The 12350-nt window shown below is 33.5% G+C and overlaps 1 protein-coding gene across 4 annotated transcripts in view; it reads left to right on the forward strand.

Moving 5' to 3' along the window:
• Cert1 (ceramide transporter 1) overlaps positions 1–12350 on the forward strand; it is a 111550-nt gene that overhangs the window by 85899 nt on the left and 13301 nt on the right. For all 4 annotated transcript variants that reach the window (XM_015497783.2, XM_048800128.1, XM_048800129.1 and 1 more), the window contains 2 exons: positions 9039–9134; positions 11894–12026. In XM_015497783.2, coding sequence (XP_015353269.1) covers positions 9039–9134; positions 11894–12026 — 229 coding nt within the window. The remainder of the gene's footprint in view (positions 1–9038; positions 9135–11893; positions 12027–12350) is intronic.

The following is a 12350-nucleotide window of genomic DNA, read 5'->3' on the forward strand; positions in this document are numbered from 1 at the left end:
TTAAATATTTGCCTCATTACCACTATAATGCTAAGCTCCATTGAACACATTATATTTTCCTTCTATAAATTACCTGTGGATACTATGAATTATTATTTGTTTATATGGTAAATTTATGGAAATTGGCTTTAAGTTCATTGATCATTTAGTCATGCTAAATGAACGAATAACCAATTTCCGTAAGAATTTAAGACAGGAAGCTGGGTGTGTAGTCTCTATACTCAAAATCATAATTACTATAAGAGGAATATTTTTTTAGTGACATCATTGGTTTGTTTATTTGTTTATTTATGTTTTTTTGTGTACGTCCTGGGGATTGAACTCTCTGCTCTGCAAGCACTCTACATTAAGTCACATCCCCAGTCCTGCTTCAGATCTTTATCATTTAATTTTATATTTTTATAGTGATTGCATTTTATTGCATTGCATATTGTAATGTTAAGAACCTGAGCTATCTAGTTAAAATGGCCATTTTAAATCCTGGTTAGATGCATGGGCTTTTGCAAGTTCTCGTAACTTTTCTGTGCTTCACTTTTGTGATTTAGCTAGATCCTGGAACATAGTAAGTGCTCAATAAGTTGTCATTATAATAATTTCTTTGAACTAATCAGTATACACATTATTTTTTAAATAAGTATAAAAGTGTTTTAAAATGTTTTTAAATCATAGTTTAAATCTTTATTATTTTCCACATACAAATAAAATTTATATTCATTCTTAACTGTGAAATAAGACTTGAAATGCATTTTTATGACTTTTGTAGCTTTTTTTTTTGCCTTGAACATCTTTGAGAAAAAGATGTAGCAATTCTTGATTAGATATCATCCACAACCAGATATACTATTTCTTTTTTCCCTACTCATTTGTGTATACCTTTTTTTAAAAATGACTCATTATATTCACTGAATCAATGACAAAACTAGATGCCAGGAGACTGTTTTATTCTGCTGACCCCACCTTGCATTAAAATAATAAAATCATAGACCAAAACCTATCAATACTGTTCACAGTTTTCCCTTGAAATGTAGGAATGCATAGGATTATAAATAAAGGAAAGTGTAATGAAAGTAAGGGAAGAACGTAAGCCAGTCAGAATTTGGGCTTCAGAACTCAAACTCAGACCCTAGCTGTAGCGCAATAGAACAGCTGAAAGCCTTTAAATGCTATGTAGCTGAGGGGCAGGTGCCTATATGTTAATAAGACTTTGCCAAATTGTAGCTTACTTTTTTTAAAAAAATGGCTCTTTAAAAAGAGTTCTATATGACAGTAGAATCCATTTTGATATAATTATACAAGCATGGAATAGCTCTTACTCTAGTTGTAACTTCTTTGGTGTAGTTCTTCCGGAACTTTTTATGTAACTTGGTATATAAATTGAGAAAAATTAATTTTTCTCATAAAATTTTTTTCTAATATGTGGTGCTTAGAATTGATCGGGTCTCATTTCAGTATTTGATTATTTTGCACTCTTATATGCCAAAAGAGTAAAAGTAAAGAAAATAATGTTCATGACTTCAAGTATTTATTGTTCTTGTTAAAAGCATTTGTTTCCATTAGTACACTTGGGCTCTGCACTGTTGATTAGACTGCATCTCATATTCAACAGTGCCTTTAGAATATAAAGAATTCCAAGTTGATAAGATTGCTTATTTCAGGGGAGATTGCACTCATTTTCGCATCATCAAAGGATCTAGCAAATTGATTCTGTATAATCACACTTGAGAATACAGCATTGAGTTGTGTGTACTGGCACACACCCATAATCCCAGTGACTCAAAGACTAAGGCAGGAGATTCTCAAGTTTGAGGCCAGCCTCAGCAACTTAGGCTGTCTCAAAAATACAGCGTTTTTAAAAGGGCTGAGAATGTAACTCAGAGTTAGAGCTCCCCTGGGCTTGATCCCTAGTACCACAGTGAGAGAGAAAAAAATAAGAATGAGAATACAGCATCAGATATAGACCTAGAGTTTACATTAACCTAGAAAGTGTTATCTAGGACATTCTTCCATTTCTAACACAATGTGAAATCACACTAGCAACTAAATTGAGTTTGTACATTGTACAGTTTTCACATCCTGAAGAGACTTATAAATTAAGAAAATTAAGAAGCTCTAAGGTATTTATTAACATTAGAAGCATGTTACGTTATATTGTGTTGCATTATATATAATAATATACACTAACTCCACATTCCTTAAAATAATTGAGGTACCCTTATTCTTCATTTTGTAATATTTTGATAATTAGTTTAAAAATGAATTCATTACTCAGCAATAAAAGAGAATAAAATCATGGCATTTGCAAGTAAATAGATGGAGTTAGAGAACATAATGCTAAGTGAAGTTAGTCCATCCCAAATAACCAAACGCCGAATGTTTTCTTTGATATAAGGAGGCTGATTCATAGTGGGATAGGGAGAGGGAGCCTGAGAGGAATAGACGAACTCTAGATAGGGCAGAAGGGTTGGAGGGGAAGGGAGGAGGCATGGGGTTAGAAATGATGGTGGAATGTGATGGACATTAGTATCCAAAGTACATGTATGAAGACACGAATTGGTGTGAATATACTTTGTATACAACCAGAGATAAGAAAAATTGTGCTCTATATGTATAATAAGAATTATAAAATGCATTCTGTTGTTATATATAATTTTTTTAAAAAATGAATTCAAAGTTTGTCATCACCCCCTAACCCCCATATTGTTGATTGGATCAAGGGGTACTTCACCACTGAGCTACATCCCCAGCCCACCCCCCTTTTTTTTTTGGAGACAGAGTCTTGCTAAGTTGCCCAGACTGGCTTCAGACTTAGAATTCTCCTGCTAGTCTCTCTAATCTCTGGGATTATAGGTATACAGAGCTTTGCTATCACTTTCAGTAATTTGGAAAGTGTTAGAATACTTGCCTAGCGTATACCAACCTTGGGTTCATTCTCTGGCACGCGCGCACACACACACACACACACACACAAAATTGCCAAATAGTAAACATAATACCTCAGTGAAGTCATATTTACTCTAACATCTTTTAAAATCCAGAATATTCATATAGATATCACATATAGTTTTTTTAATCATTGGTATCAATTCCCATACAGAAGTCTTCCAGACCTCTGTAATTTGGTTATGCTATCTACATAAGTATTAGCTCATGGCTATCTTGTTCTTGTTGAAATTATATTCATAAGCCTGATTGGGTAGGATAATGAAACATAGATCTAAAAGATGCCTTGAAAATAGCTTCAAATAAAATAAGTGTATTTGCTTGATCAACATGTGACTCTTTCTTATGAGCAGATATAAGGAATGGATTTGCTTCAATCTGAGAAATTGAAATTATAAAGAACTGCAAGTTTTTTGAAATAATGACTGTAGCACAAACTGGAAAGAAGCACAAACTTCTTCAGAAGGAAGAAAGGACTTATTTATAAACTTATTTATTTGGTTATATTTATTTGCTTAACACAGTTAACATTTAAGATGTTTCCTCATGAATCAGTAGGGAAAAATCATCTACTGAAAAAGAAAGAAATCAAAAGGATATGAATTTATCTGCAGGTTAATGTGTGGTGTGACCATTGCAAAAAAAAAGAAAAAAATGGCTCTATGTAAAATAGCCCTTTCCCACTTTGTCAATAACAACACATTATTGTTGGATAATTATTTCACCCCTCCCTTTGTTTATTATATGAATAATATATCTTAATTTTATATAGATAAAAAGTAGAATAATTAATTACTTCTAATATTCTTGTATTTATCATATAAAAATAAAAAGACAGGGCCAGACACAGTGATACACACCTGTGATCCCTGCTACTTGGGAGACTAAAGTAGGAGGATCTCAAGTTGAAGGCCAGTCTGGGCAACTTAGTAAGACATTGTCTCAAAATTTTAAAAGGACTGTGGATGGAGTTCAGAGGTAAGCATCTGTCTACCATGTGGGGGTGGCCCTGAGATCAATCCCTAGCACAAAAAATAAAATAAAAACATATGGTGATAAATAAACACATCTTAATAATTATCTTTTTTCCTATCAAAATAAATAATTATACCTAGATTGTTTTATAACTTTTTTTAGCTTTCAGATTCATTTTCCCTCCAATAAATATAGGTCCATATCTGTATATATTTATTGATATGATGCATGCTAGATTAACCTACTCACTTAATATGACTATGTAGGTTTTTATTTTCTTTATTTTTTCTTGTTATACAGTGAGCATCCTTGCACATGCAGTATCTTTTTACATCTTCACACACTTACCCAATTATTTCCTTAGAATATATTGCTAGAAATGTAATTGCTGGGACAAAGATTGTGAACATTTCTAAGTTATTTTTATTCTTGTTGCCAAGCTGTTAATTAGGAAAGTTGAACTAGCTTACATTCCCAAACCAGTATTCTTTGACTGTGCTGACACTGAATGGTATAATTTAGATAATTTTTGCCAATTGATATACTACAGGTGACATTTCTCATTTTTAGCTGTTTAAATTTCTTCAGTGAATTCACTATTTATGCTATTGGCCATTTTTAATTCAGGTTAACTGTTCACTATTAATTTGTCATTAATAAATTCTTCTAACAAGCCACTCTATGGTTTTGTGACTGTGTAACAATAAGCAAAATTGTATTTCTTTCACATGGCTAAGAGAAGGAGATCTCAGCTGTTTTTGGAGTCTTTCTAGACTTTTGTTTGTACCATCAAAAGGCAATATTCTTTTCAGATTTGTTTTAATAGTGTTAGAAAAATCCAGTTTAGTAGCTTCAAAATGGCATCAGACTAAGTAATTTGAATCCAAAATGGTAAAAAGGTTAAAATTGAATAATGACCCCTTATCTCAAATGTGTTTTGTATCCTTTTTTTCATAGTTTATTGGTATGAAGATGCTACATATGTGGGCTCATTTTCAACTGTAGGCCCCTAAAAATCAAGGGCATGATTTCTAAAATTATGCTTCACCTAATTAAAACTTTGGAATACTGTTCATCTGCTTCAGTGAGTTTGATCCAATCTTTTTGTGTTTTTTAAAATGCTAGCAGGTAATACTGGTAACAGTAGTTCCTGGAATATCAAATTTGACCCTAATAAATCGGTACATTTGACTTTCTGTTGTTTTTCTTATAGAACTGGAGATTGAACCCAGGGCCTAGCAACATGCTAGGCAAGTGCTCTACCACTGAGCTATATACATCCCTAGCACCCCCCCACTCTTTTTCTAAAATATTTTTACTTGTAGATGGACACAACACCTTTATTTTATTTATGTATGTATTTTTATGTGGTGCTGTGCCTTACACATGCAAGGCAAGTACTTCATCACTGAGCTACAACCCCAGTCCTCCCAGTCCTTTTTAATTTTTATTTTCAGATGGGGGTCTCACTAAGTTGCTTAAGCCCTTGCTAATTTGCTGAGGCTGGCTCTGAATTTGTAATCCTCCTGCCTCAAGTCTCTCAAGTTGCTGAGATTTACAGGCATGCACCAGCTCCCAGCCCTTTTTTATTTTGAAACAGGGTATCGTCAAGTTGCAGTCTTGAACTTGTAATCTTACTGCTTCAGCCTCCTGAGTAGCTAGGATTATAGGTGAATGCCACCACCCCCAGCTTGCTAGTGTTTATTTCTGTCATTAAATTTAATGGTTCCTTGTTTCCCACATCCTTTTGACAGAGTCATGACTATACAGTAAACTGATCAAATCATTAGATTAAATCTGTGAAAGATCAAGTGCGATTACAGGTGCCCAAGTCACTGCCTCTGTAGTCAACTTGGTTATTTCATATTTCATTGCAGTGAATATAAAATCTATTTTAGTAAGATTTTACCTGTTTCACCTATCTTCTTATTTATTGCCTCAAGGAAGTTAACGTAATTCTATGAAGAAAGCTTTGTAGAGGTTGCCACAGTATTTTAGTTCTTTAGTTTAATTTCCTGGGAGCGTGGTAATGAATATATCATGTTTCTTTGTTGTACTTTTTTAAGCCCTCGTAAGTGAAGGAAATTAAAACTTTTTCTACGGATGGTAGTGGTAATTGTTATAGGAATATCCTTTTAATCTATCTAGAAAGAATGTTAAATGTGCTTTCTGTGCATTATTTTAACTTGTGCTATCTCCTATTGATTTATATTTATGAACTCTGGTTTATTTAGGCCAAAACAAAAATGAAACACATCTAGTTTCACAAACGTTTAAAATATTTAATTCAGGGTCTGGGGTTGGGGTTCAGTGGTAGAATGCTTGCCTAGCACATGTGAGGCACTGGGTTTGGTCCTCAGCACACATAAAAATAAATAAAATAAAGGTATTATGTCCATCTACAAGTGTGTGTGTGTGTGTGTGTGTGTGTGTGTGTGTGTGTGTAAAATACCTAATTCAGGAATAATTTCCCATACAAAGCCAAAATTACAGAGTTTTCAGGAAAAAAAAAAAAGCTACATGGAACTAAAAAGATATTTAAACAAAACTCTCTTTATTTTAACAGGATAAAAAATCCTCTTCTTTATATTCTTCCCTCACAAGTTACCCATTTTAAATAGGGTTTTTCTTTAGAAGCATTTCTTTCTGTCTCTAATCTGCCTCATAATAAACACAGGCATTCTTAACTTTTAGTTTCTCTCCTGTATGTTCAAATATAAAGATTTTTAAGGTTTTTGGGATGTACACAAGGTAAAAATTTCTTCAGATCTCAATGTGACAGACAAATGAATTAAGACAACACTACTGTGGGTACTAAGAGCAACTGTTCTTATTCTTCCTCTTTTAGAAATCAGATACATTGTATATATAACTTAGAATCTTGCCTCTTCTCAAAGCAGAATTCAAAGTTCTTCTAAAGAAACAGATTTCTCTAAGTAACACCTGAAATTATGTTTTATAATAAAGCTTTGTAAAATTATAGAATGTATGTTTAAATTTTTAAGTTTCTCTCAAATCTGAAACCCAGCATCACAGTGTCTTAAGAATTAAAAATAAAGGAATAAAATTTTTAGTACCAAAAGCAGAATATAGAATCTCAACGTTAACATTTTTGTCAGAATGATGTATGTATGATTTGTATGATGATTGCCAAATCAGGATACACTTAAAAGAAAACCAACTTATAGTAATCAAAAGTGCATTCTGGCCAGGCACCATGGCTCACACCTATAATCCCAGAGTCTTGGGAGGCTGAAGCAGGAGGACCAGGAGTTCAAAGCCAGCTTCATCAAAAGTGAGGTGCTAAGCAACTCAATGAGACCCTGTGTCTAAATAAAATACAGAAAAAAGGGTGGGGATGTGGCTCAGTGGTTGAAGTCCCCAGAGTTCAATCTCAAGTACCAAAAAGTGTATTCTGAGCCAGGCGCAGTGGCACACACCTATTATCTCAGTGATTCAGGCAGGAGGATCACAAGTTCAAAGCCAGCTTCAGCAAAAGTGAGGTGCTAAGCAACTCAGTGAGACCCTGTCTCTAAACAAAATACAAAATAGGGCTGTGGTTGTGGCTCAGTGGTCAGGTACCCTTGAGTTCAATCCCTGGTACCTCCCCCACCCCACCCAGAAAAAAAAGTGCATTCTGAGATCTAGAAATCGTGATGCAGAAGAAGTGCACATCACTATAATATATTGATAACATTCTTTAGTACACAAAAAATTATATAGTGGGGTTAATAATTTTTAAATTATCTGCCTCAAAACCATCAATCTATTTATTTTAAAATATTTTAAATCTAACTCTTATTTTTTTTATCCCTAATGAATGCAATAGACTTTATGGGAAATTAGTTAAACTTAGAAATAAATTTTTAAATAAAAGTATAATGTACATATTTTTAACCATTTTCTTCCTTTAATGTATTTATTGCATAAAATTATTTTGCTGTCACAATCTTTTTTATCACTTAAGTTCTGTTTAAAAGCATTTTAGGCTGGGCACATTAATGTACACTTGTAATCCCAAGCGATTTGGAAGGTGGAGACAGGAGGATCACAAGTTTGAGGTCAGCCTCAGGAATTTAGCAAAATCCTCAGCAACTTAGCAAGACTGTGTTCTCAAAATAAAAAATTTTAAAAAGCACTGGGGTTGTAGCTCAGTGGTAAAGGGCCCATGGGTTCAACCCTCATTACCAAAAAAAAAAACAAAAAAATTCAAACTGAGAGACTGCAAAAAACACTTTTGTGAAATCTTAGCTCTAAATATAATTAAGGATTCTGGGATCGTGAAATATACATTCACCTTTTCTTTGCTTGAGATGCGTAAGGGTAATATGTGATCATTAAAATCTGATGTTGCATTTAAATTTCAGTAAAAGAAATTTAGTGGTACTGGGACAGGCCAGTCAATAGTAGAACACTTGCCTAGCAAATGTGAAGCTCTGGTTCAATCCCCAGAGCACATACATGTGCGTGCGTGCGTGCAAACACACACAAAGAAAAAGAAAAAAGAAATTTAGTTAGACACTTTGAAACAATAAACTAAAAGCTAATTTGTCCCTAAAAGAATTCAGAACAGTGAAACTGGGATCACGTAAAAGGAAATTTGTTTATTTTTAAGTTGGTTTATATTTATGATAAAAACAGGTATATTGGTGAAATAAAGAAAGTTTTCCCCTTTTTTGTAGGGAAACCTTTGACATAAGCTATCTGATTTCTCTATTATCTTCAATATAGTAATAATGAACTAGATGATTTCTTTATGCTTCTTTTACCCTAATTCCATGATTTGATGTTTTTAAGACATCACTCTGTATTTGATAGTGAAGTGTACAATATTTCATTTTTCCAGGAAAGAAATGCTTATTTCAATCACTAGATACACATTAGGGGCCAATCTGGTTACTTGAGTGAAGCATCTTCCTTCCCTGCATTTCTCCCTTCTATCATTAATCTGGATATCTGGAATGTGGACTAAACTCTTCAACACTATGTAAAACCCACTAAACTAACCTCAGCTGTTTTAGAGTACCATTTCTGAATTGCAGTAAACTGAATACCATTCTGGTTTAGAGATTATGACATAACTATTATATGTTCATTCTCATGGCTTTATTTTTCTTTTCAAGGTTGAAGAGATGGTGCAGAACCATATGACTTATTCATTACAAGATGTAGGTGGAGATGCCAATTGGCAGTTGGTTGTAGAAGAAGGAGAAATGAAGGTAATTTCCACTGAAATGTTATACATTGTTCAGTATAGATCTGTTTCAGCAATGTTATCATTACTATTGATATAAATAAAGATAGCATTTTCTGATTACTTTAAAATGTTATTACATAAATTAAAGAAGTACCAGATATTGAGAAATAAAATGTCTTTTTGTTTATCTTATATTTTAAGTACTGAATATTATGTTCAAGTGTCATTTATTTTCTTTCCCCTTGTTTTTGTGTGTGTGTGTGTGTGTGAAGGGGGACACTGGTAAACTAATCATATTCATATCCCTAAACCTAAGAGAGAATAAGAGCAAGAAGTAGAAGAACAAGACACAGAGATAGACTTGAGAAGCAAAAACAGCATTGAATTTGGAACTATCTCATGCTGAAAGACAAATATTAATCACACTGCTGCTACACTAAAATTTTAGTTGAGAAAGAGGATATTGACATTTAAAAGATACTATTACTTGGCTCCATCTGATGATGTATTGAATAAAGAATGCATGTGATTAAAGAAAATTAGAAAAAAGCTCTGTAATTTGAAAGAATTCAATTTTTTTATAATAAGAAACATTTGAACTGTATCTGGAAATAGAAATAAGGTTGTGACAAATGTAAGGAGAGGACATTGTAGACAAAAAATTGTAGGAGGAAAAACTTAAGCAAATTTTATATTTACAATATTTTTATAGACTACGGCAACAAAAATTATTCTAGCAAGTGAGATACAATATTAATGCTGAGGCTTCCTCTTCGCATGGTGGGTAGGGAAATGAAGAAGTAATTAAGAAGTAAGAGAAGGCTCATACTTGTAATCCCAGCAACTCGGGAGACTGAGGTAGGAGGCTCACAAGTTCAAAGCTAGCCTCAGCAACTTTGTGAGGTCCTTAACAACAGTGAGATCCTGTCACAAAGTAAAAAATAAAAAGAGCCAGAGATATGATTCAGTGGTTAAGCACCTCTGGGTTCAATACCTGGTTCAAAAAAGAAATTGAGGAGACAGACTAGTGAGATAACAGAATATTAGTTATAATTCTGATAACTCGACTGTAGAAAATGGCTTTAGATCAATACCACAAAGTTTTCCTAAGGTTACTGCAGAATTAAACATAATGCTCCTAACATTGCTGGACAATCACAGCTCTTTCCCCAAGGATCAGGCCCCAAAATCAGACTAGAATGCATGTTCTCTGCAGAAAAGGGGTTTGAACCAAGCCTACGTTTTTCTTCCCTCTGTACTCACCATTCAGATAAGTCACTATTCCTGCCTTAGGAGTGATGTCTCGATGAAGTCCCTCCACCTGGAATGAGGAGTAGTGAATAAGTCTCCCTACAAGCTTATAACATTAGAGAAAATTTGGGGGTAGATTGTGGAAAGCATAAAGTAGCGCACAAAGGGGAATAGCAGTAGGTTAGCCACTGTATTGCAAAGTGTCATTTTAGGAAGATGAAGCAAGTAGGGAAGAAACTAGGGACCGAGAAGACCACTTAATAAGAGGCACAAGGTGATGAAAGCTCACCTAAAATACTTAAGCAACAGTAGAAAAGTCAAGCTGTTGAAAGAGTAGTAAAAAGCGTAATAACTGTGAGGGGAGAAATTAAAAGTGAGTTTTCAGTTTGGGTAACTGGGAAAATAGTGTTCTCGATAAAGTGAATAAATAAGCATTTGGGGAAAGGTAGTTTGGCAAGAGAGATTGTTAAAGGGAAAGCTATGTGAAATGCCTAACAGTGTTCTGGCCCCATGAGCATTCCTTACATTTAGAGCTGGTTCTCCCCATGTTTCTTCATTTCTTGAAAGAATTATTAGAGTTCTTTAAAGTAACAAACTATAATTAATTTTACTGAGCACTTAAGGTAAACAGCCTCAGTATTTAAAACAAGATAAATCGGTTCTTTTTGCCATTTTAATTTTCATTGTTTGATTTGATAAATGAGTTCTACTGTTTTTTTGTTTTTTTTTTTTCTTTTTTCTTTTATGGGGTGGTACTAGGGATTGAACCTAGGAACAGATGCTCTACCACTGGGTTACAATCCCAGCCCTTTTTTGTTGTTGTTGTTTACTTGTTTTTTGAAACAAGGTCTCACTAAATTGTCCAGGCTAGCCTCAACCTTGTGATTCTCCTGCTTCAACCTCCCAAAGTAGTTGGGATTATATGTGTGCACCACTGTGCCCACCTCTATTGTGTTTCTGATAGTATTCTAGACCCTAGGGATATAGCATTGAATAAAGCAGCCTTAAAATAGTGTCCTTAAGTATATTTTATTCATCTAACCCTATTTGACAACATGAAATAATCTCTGAGAATGTTTGGTAAATAATGTCTAATTTAAATTAATATATTTATTTTAACTCATAGTAATTAGATTATTCATTATATATACATAGTTGAAGTTACCTTGGATTTGTCATTTTAAATATTTTTATTGTCTGTTAATTTGAAAATTTTCATTTTAGCAGAATATATTCTATAAATAGATTTTCATAAATAAAATCTAAAAAAACAGCTAAATTTAAAAGCATGCCTTCAAACTATAGGAGTTTGATTTCTGTTTTTCAAACAGCTTTTTTTTAAAAAATACCTTTTAAAAAATTATTTTTATTTTTATTGATTTTTTTTTTTTAAATAAATGAGAGCAGAATGCATTACCATTCTCCTTATGCTGAGGATGAAACCCAGAGCCTTGCATGTGCCAGGCAAGCGCTATACCATTGAGCCACAACCCCAGCCCTCAAATAGCTTTTTAAATATGCCTTCTTTAGGTTTACAGGAGAGAAGTAGAAGAAAACGGCATTGTTCTGGATCCTTTGAAAGCTACACATGCAGTTAAAGGTGTTACAGGACATGAAGTCTGCAATTACTTCTGGAATGTTGATGTTCGCAATGACTGGGAAAGTAAGCATTATTAATATATTTTAATCCAATTATTGTTTTGAATTTAAAATCAAATTCAACCTTATTTTCTGTTCAAGATTAGAACATAGAGATTATGACATAACTATTATATGTTCATTCTCATGGCTATCATCTACAAAATCATGTAGAAAATATCTGGAGAATCATTAGAGAACTGATAATTCCTTACTTTACTAATTTGCAGTGCTGAGGTTTGAACCCAGGGCCTCATGCGTGAAAGGCAAAGCACTCTATCACTCAGCTACATCCCCAGCCTCAGACCTTACTTTTTTTTTTTTTTTTTAAGTTGGTTTCAGTAGCATG

The sequence above is a fragment of the Marmota marmota genome, unplaced genomic scaffold, assembly GCF_001458135.2.
Source record: "Marmota marmota marmota unplaced genomic scaffold, marMar, whole genome shotgun sequence".
NCBI lineage: Eukaryota > Metazoa > Chordata > Mammalia > Rodentia > Sciuridae > Marmota > Marmota marmota.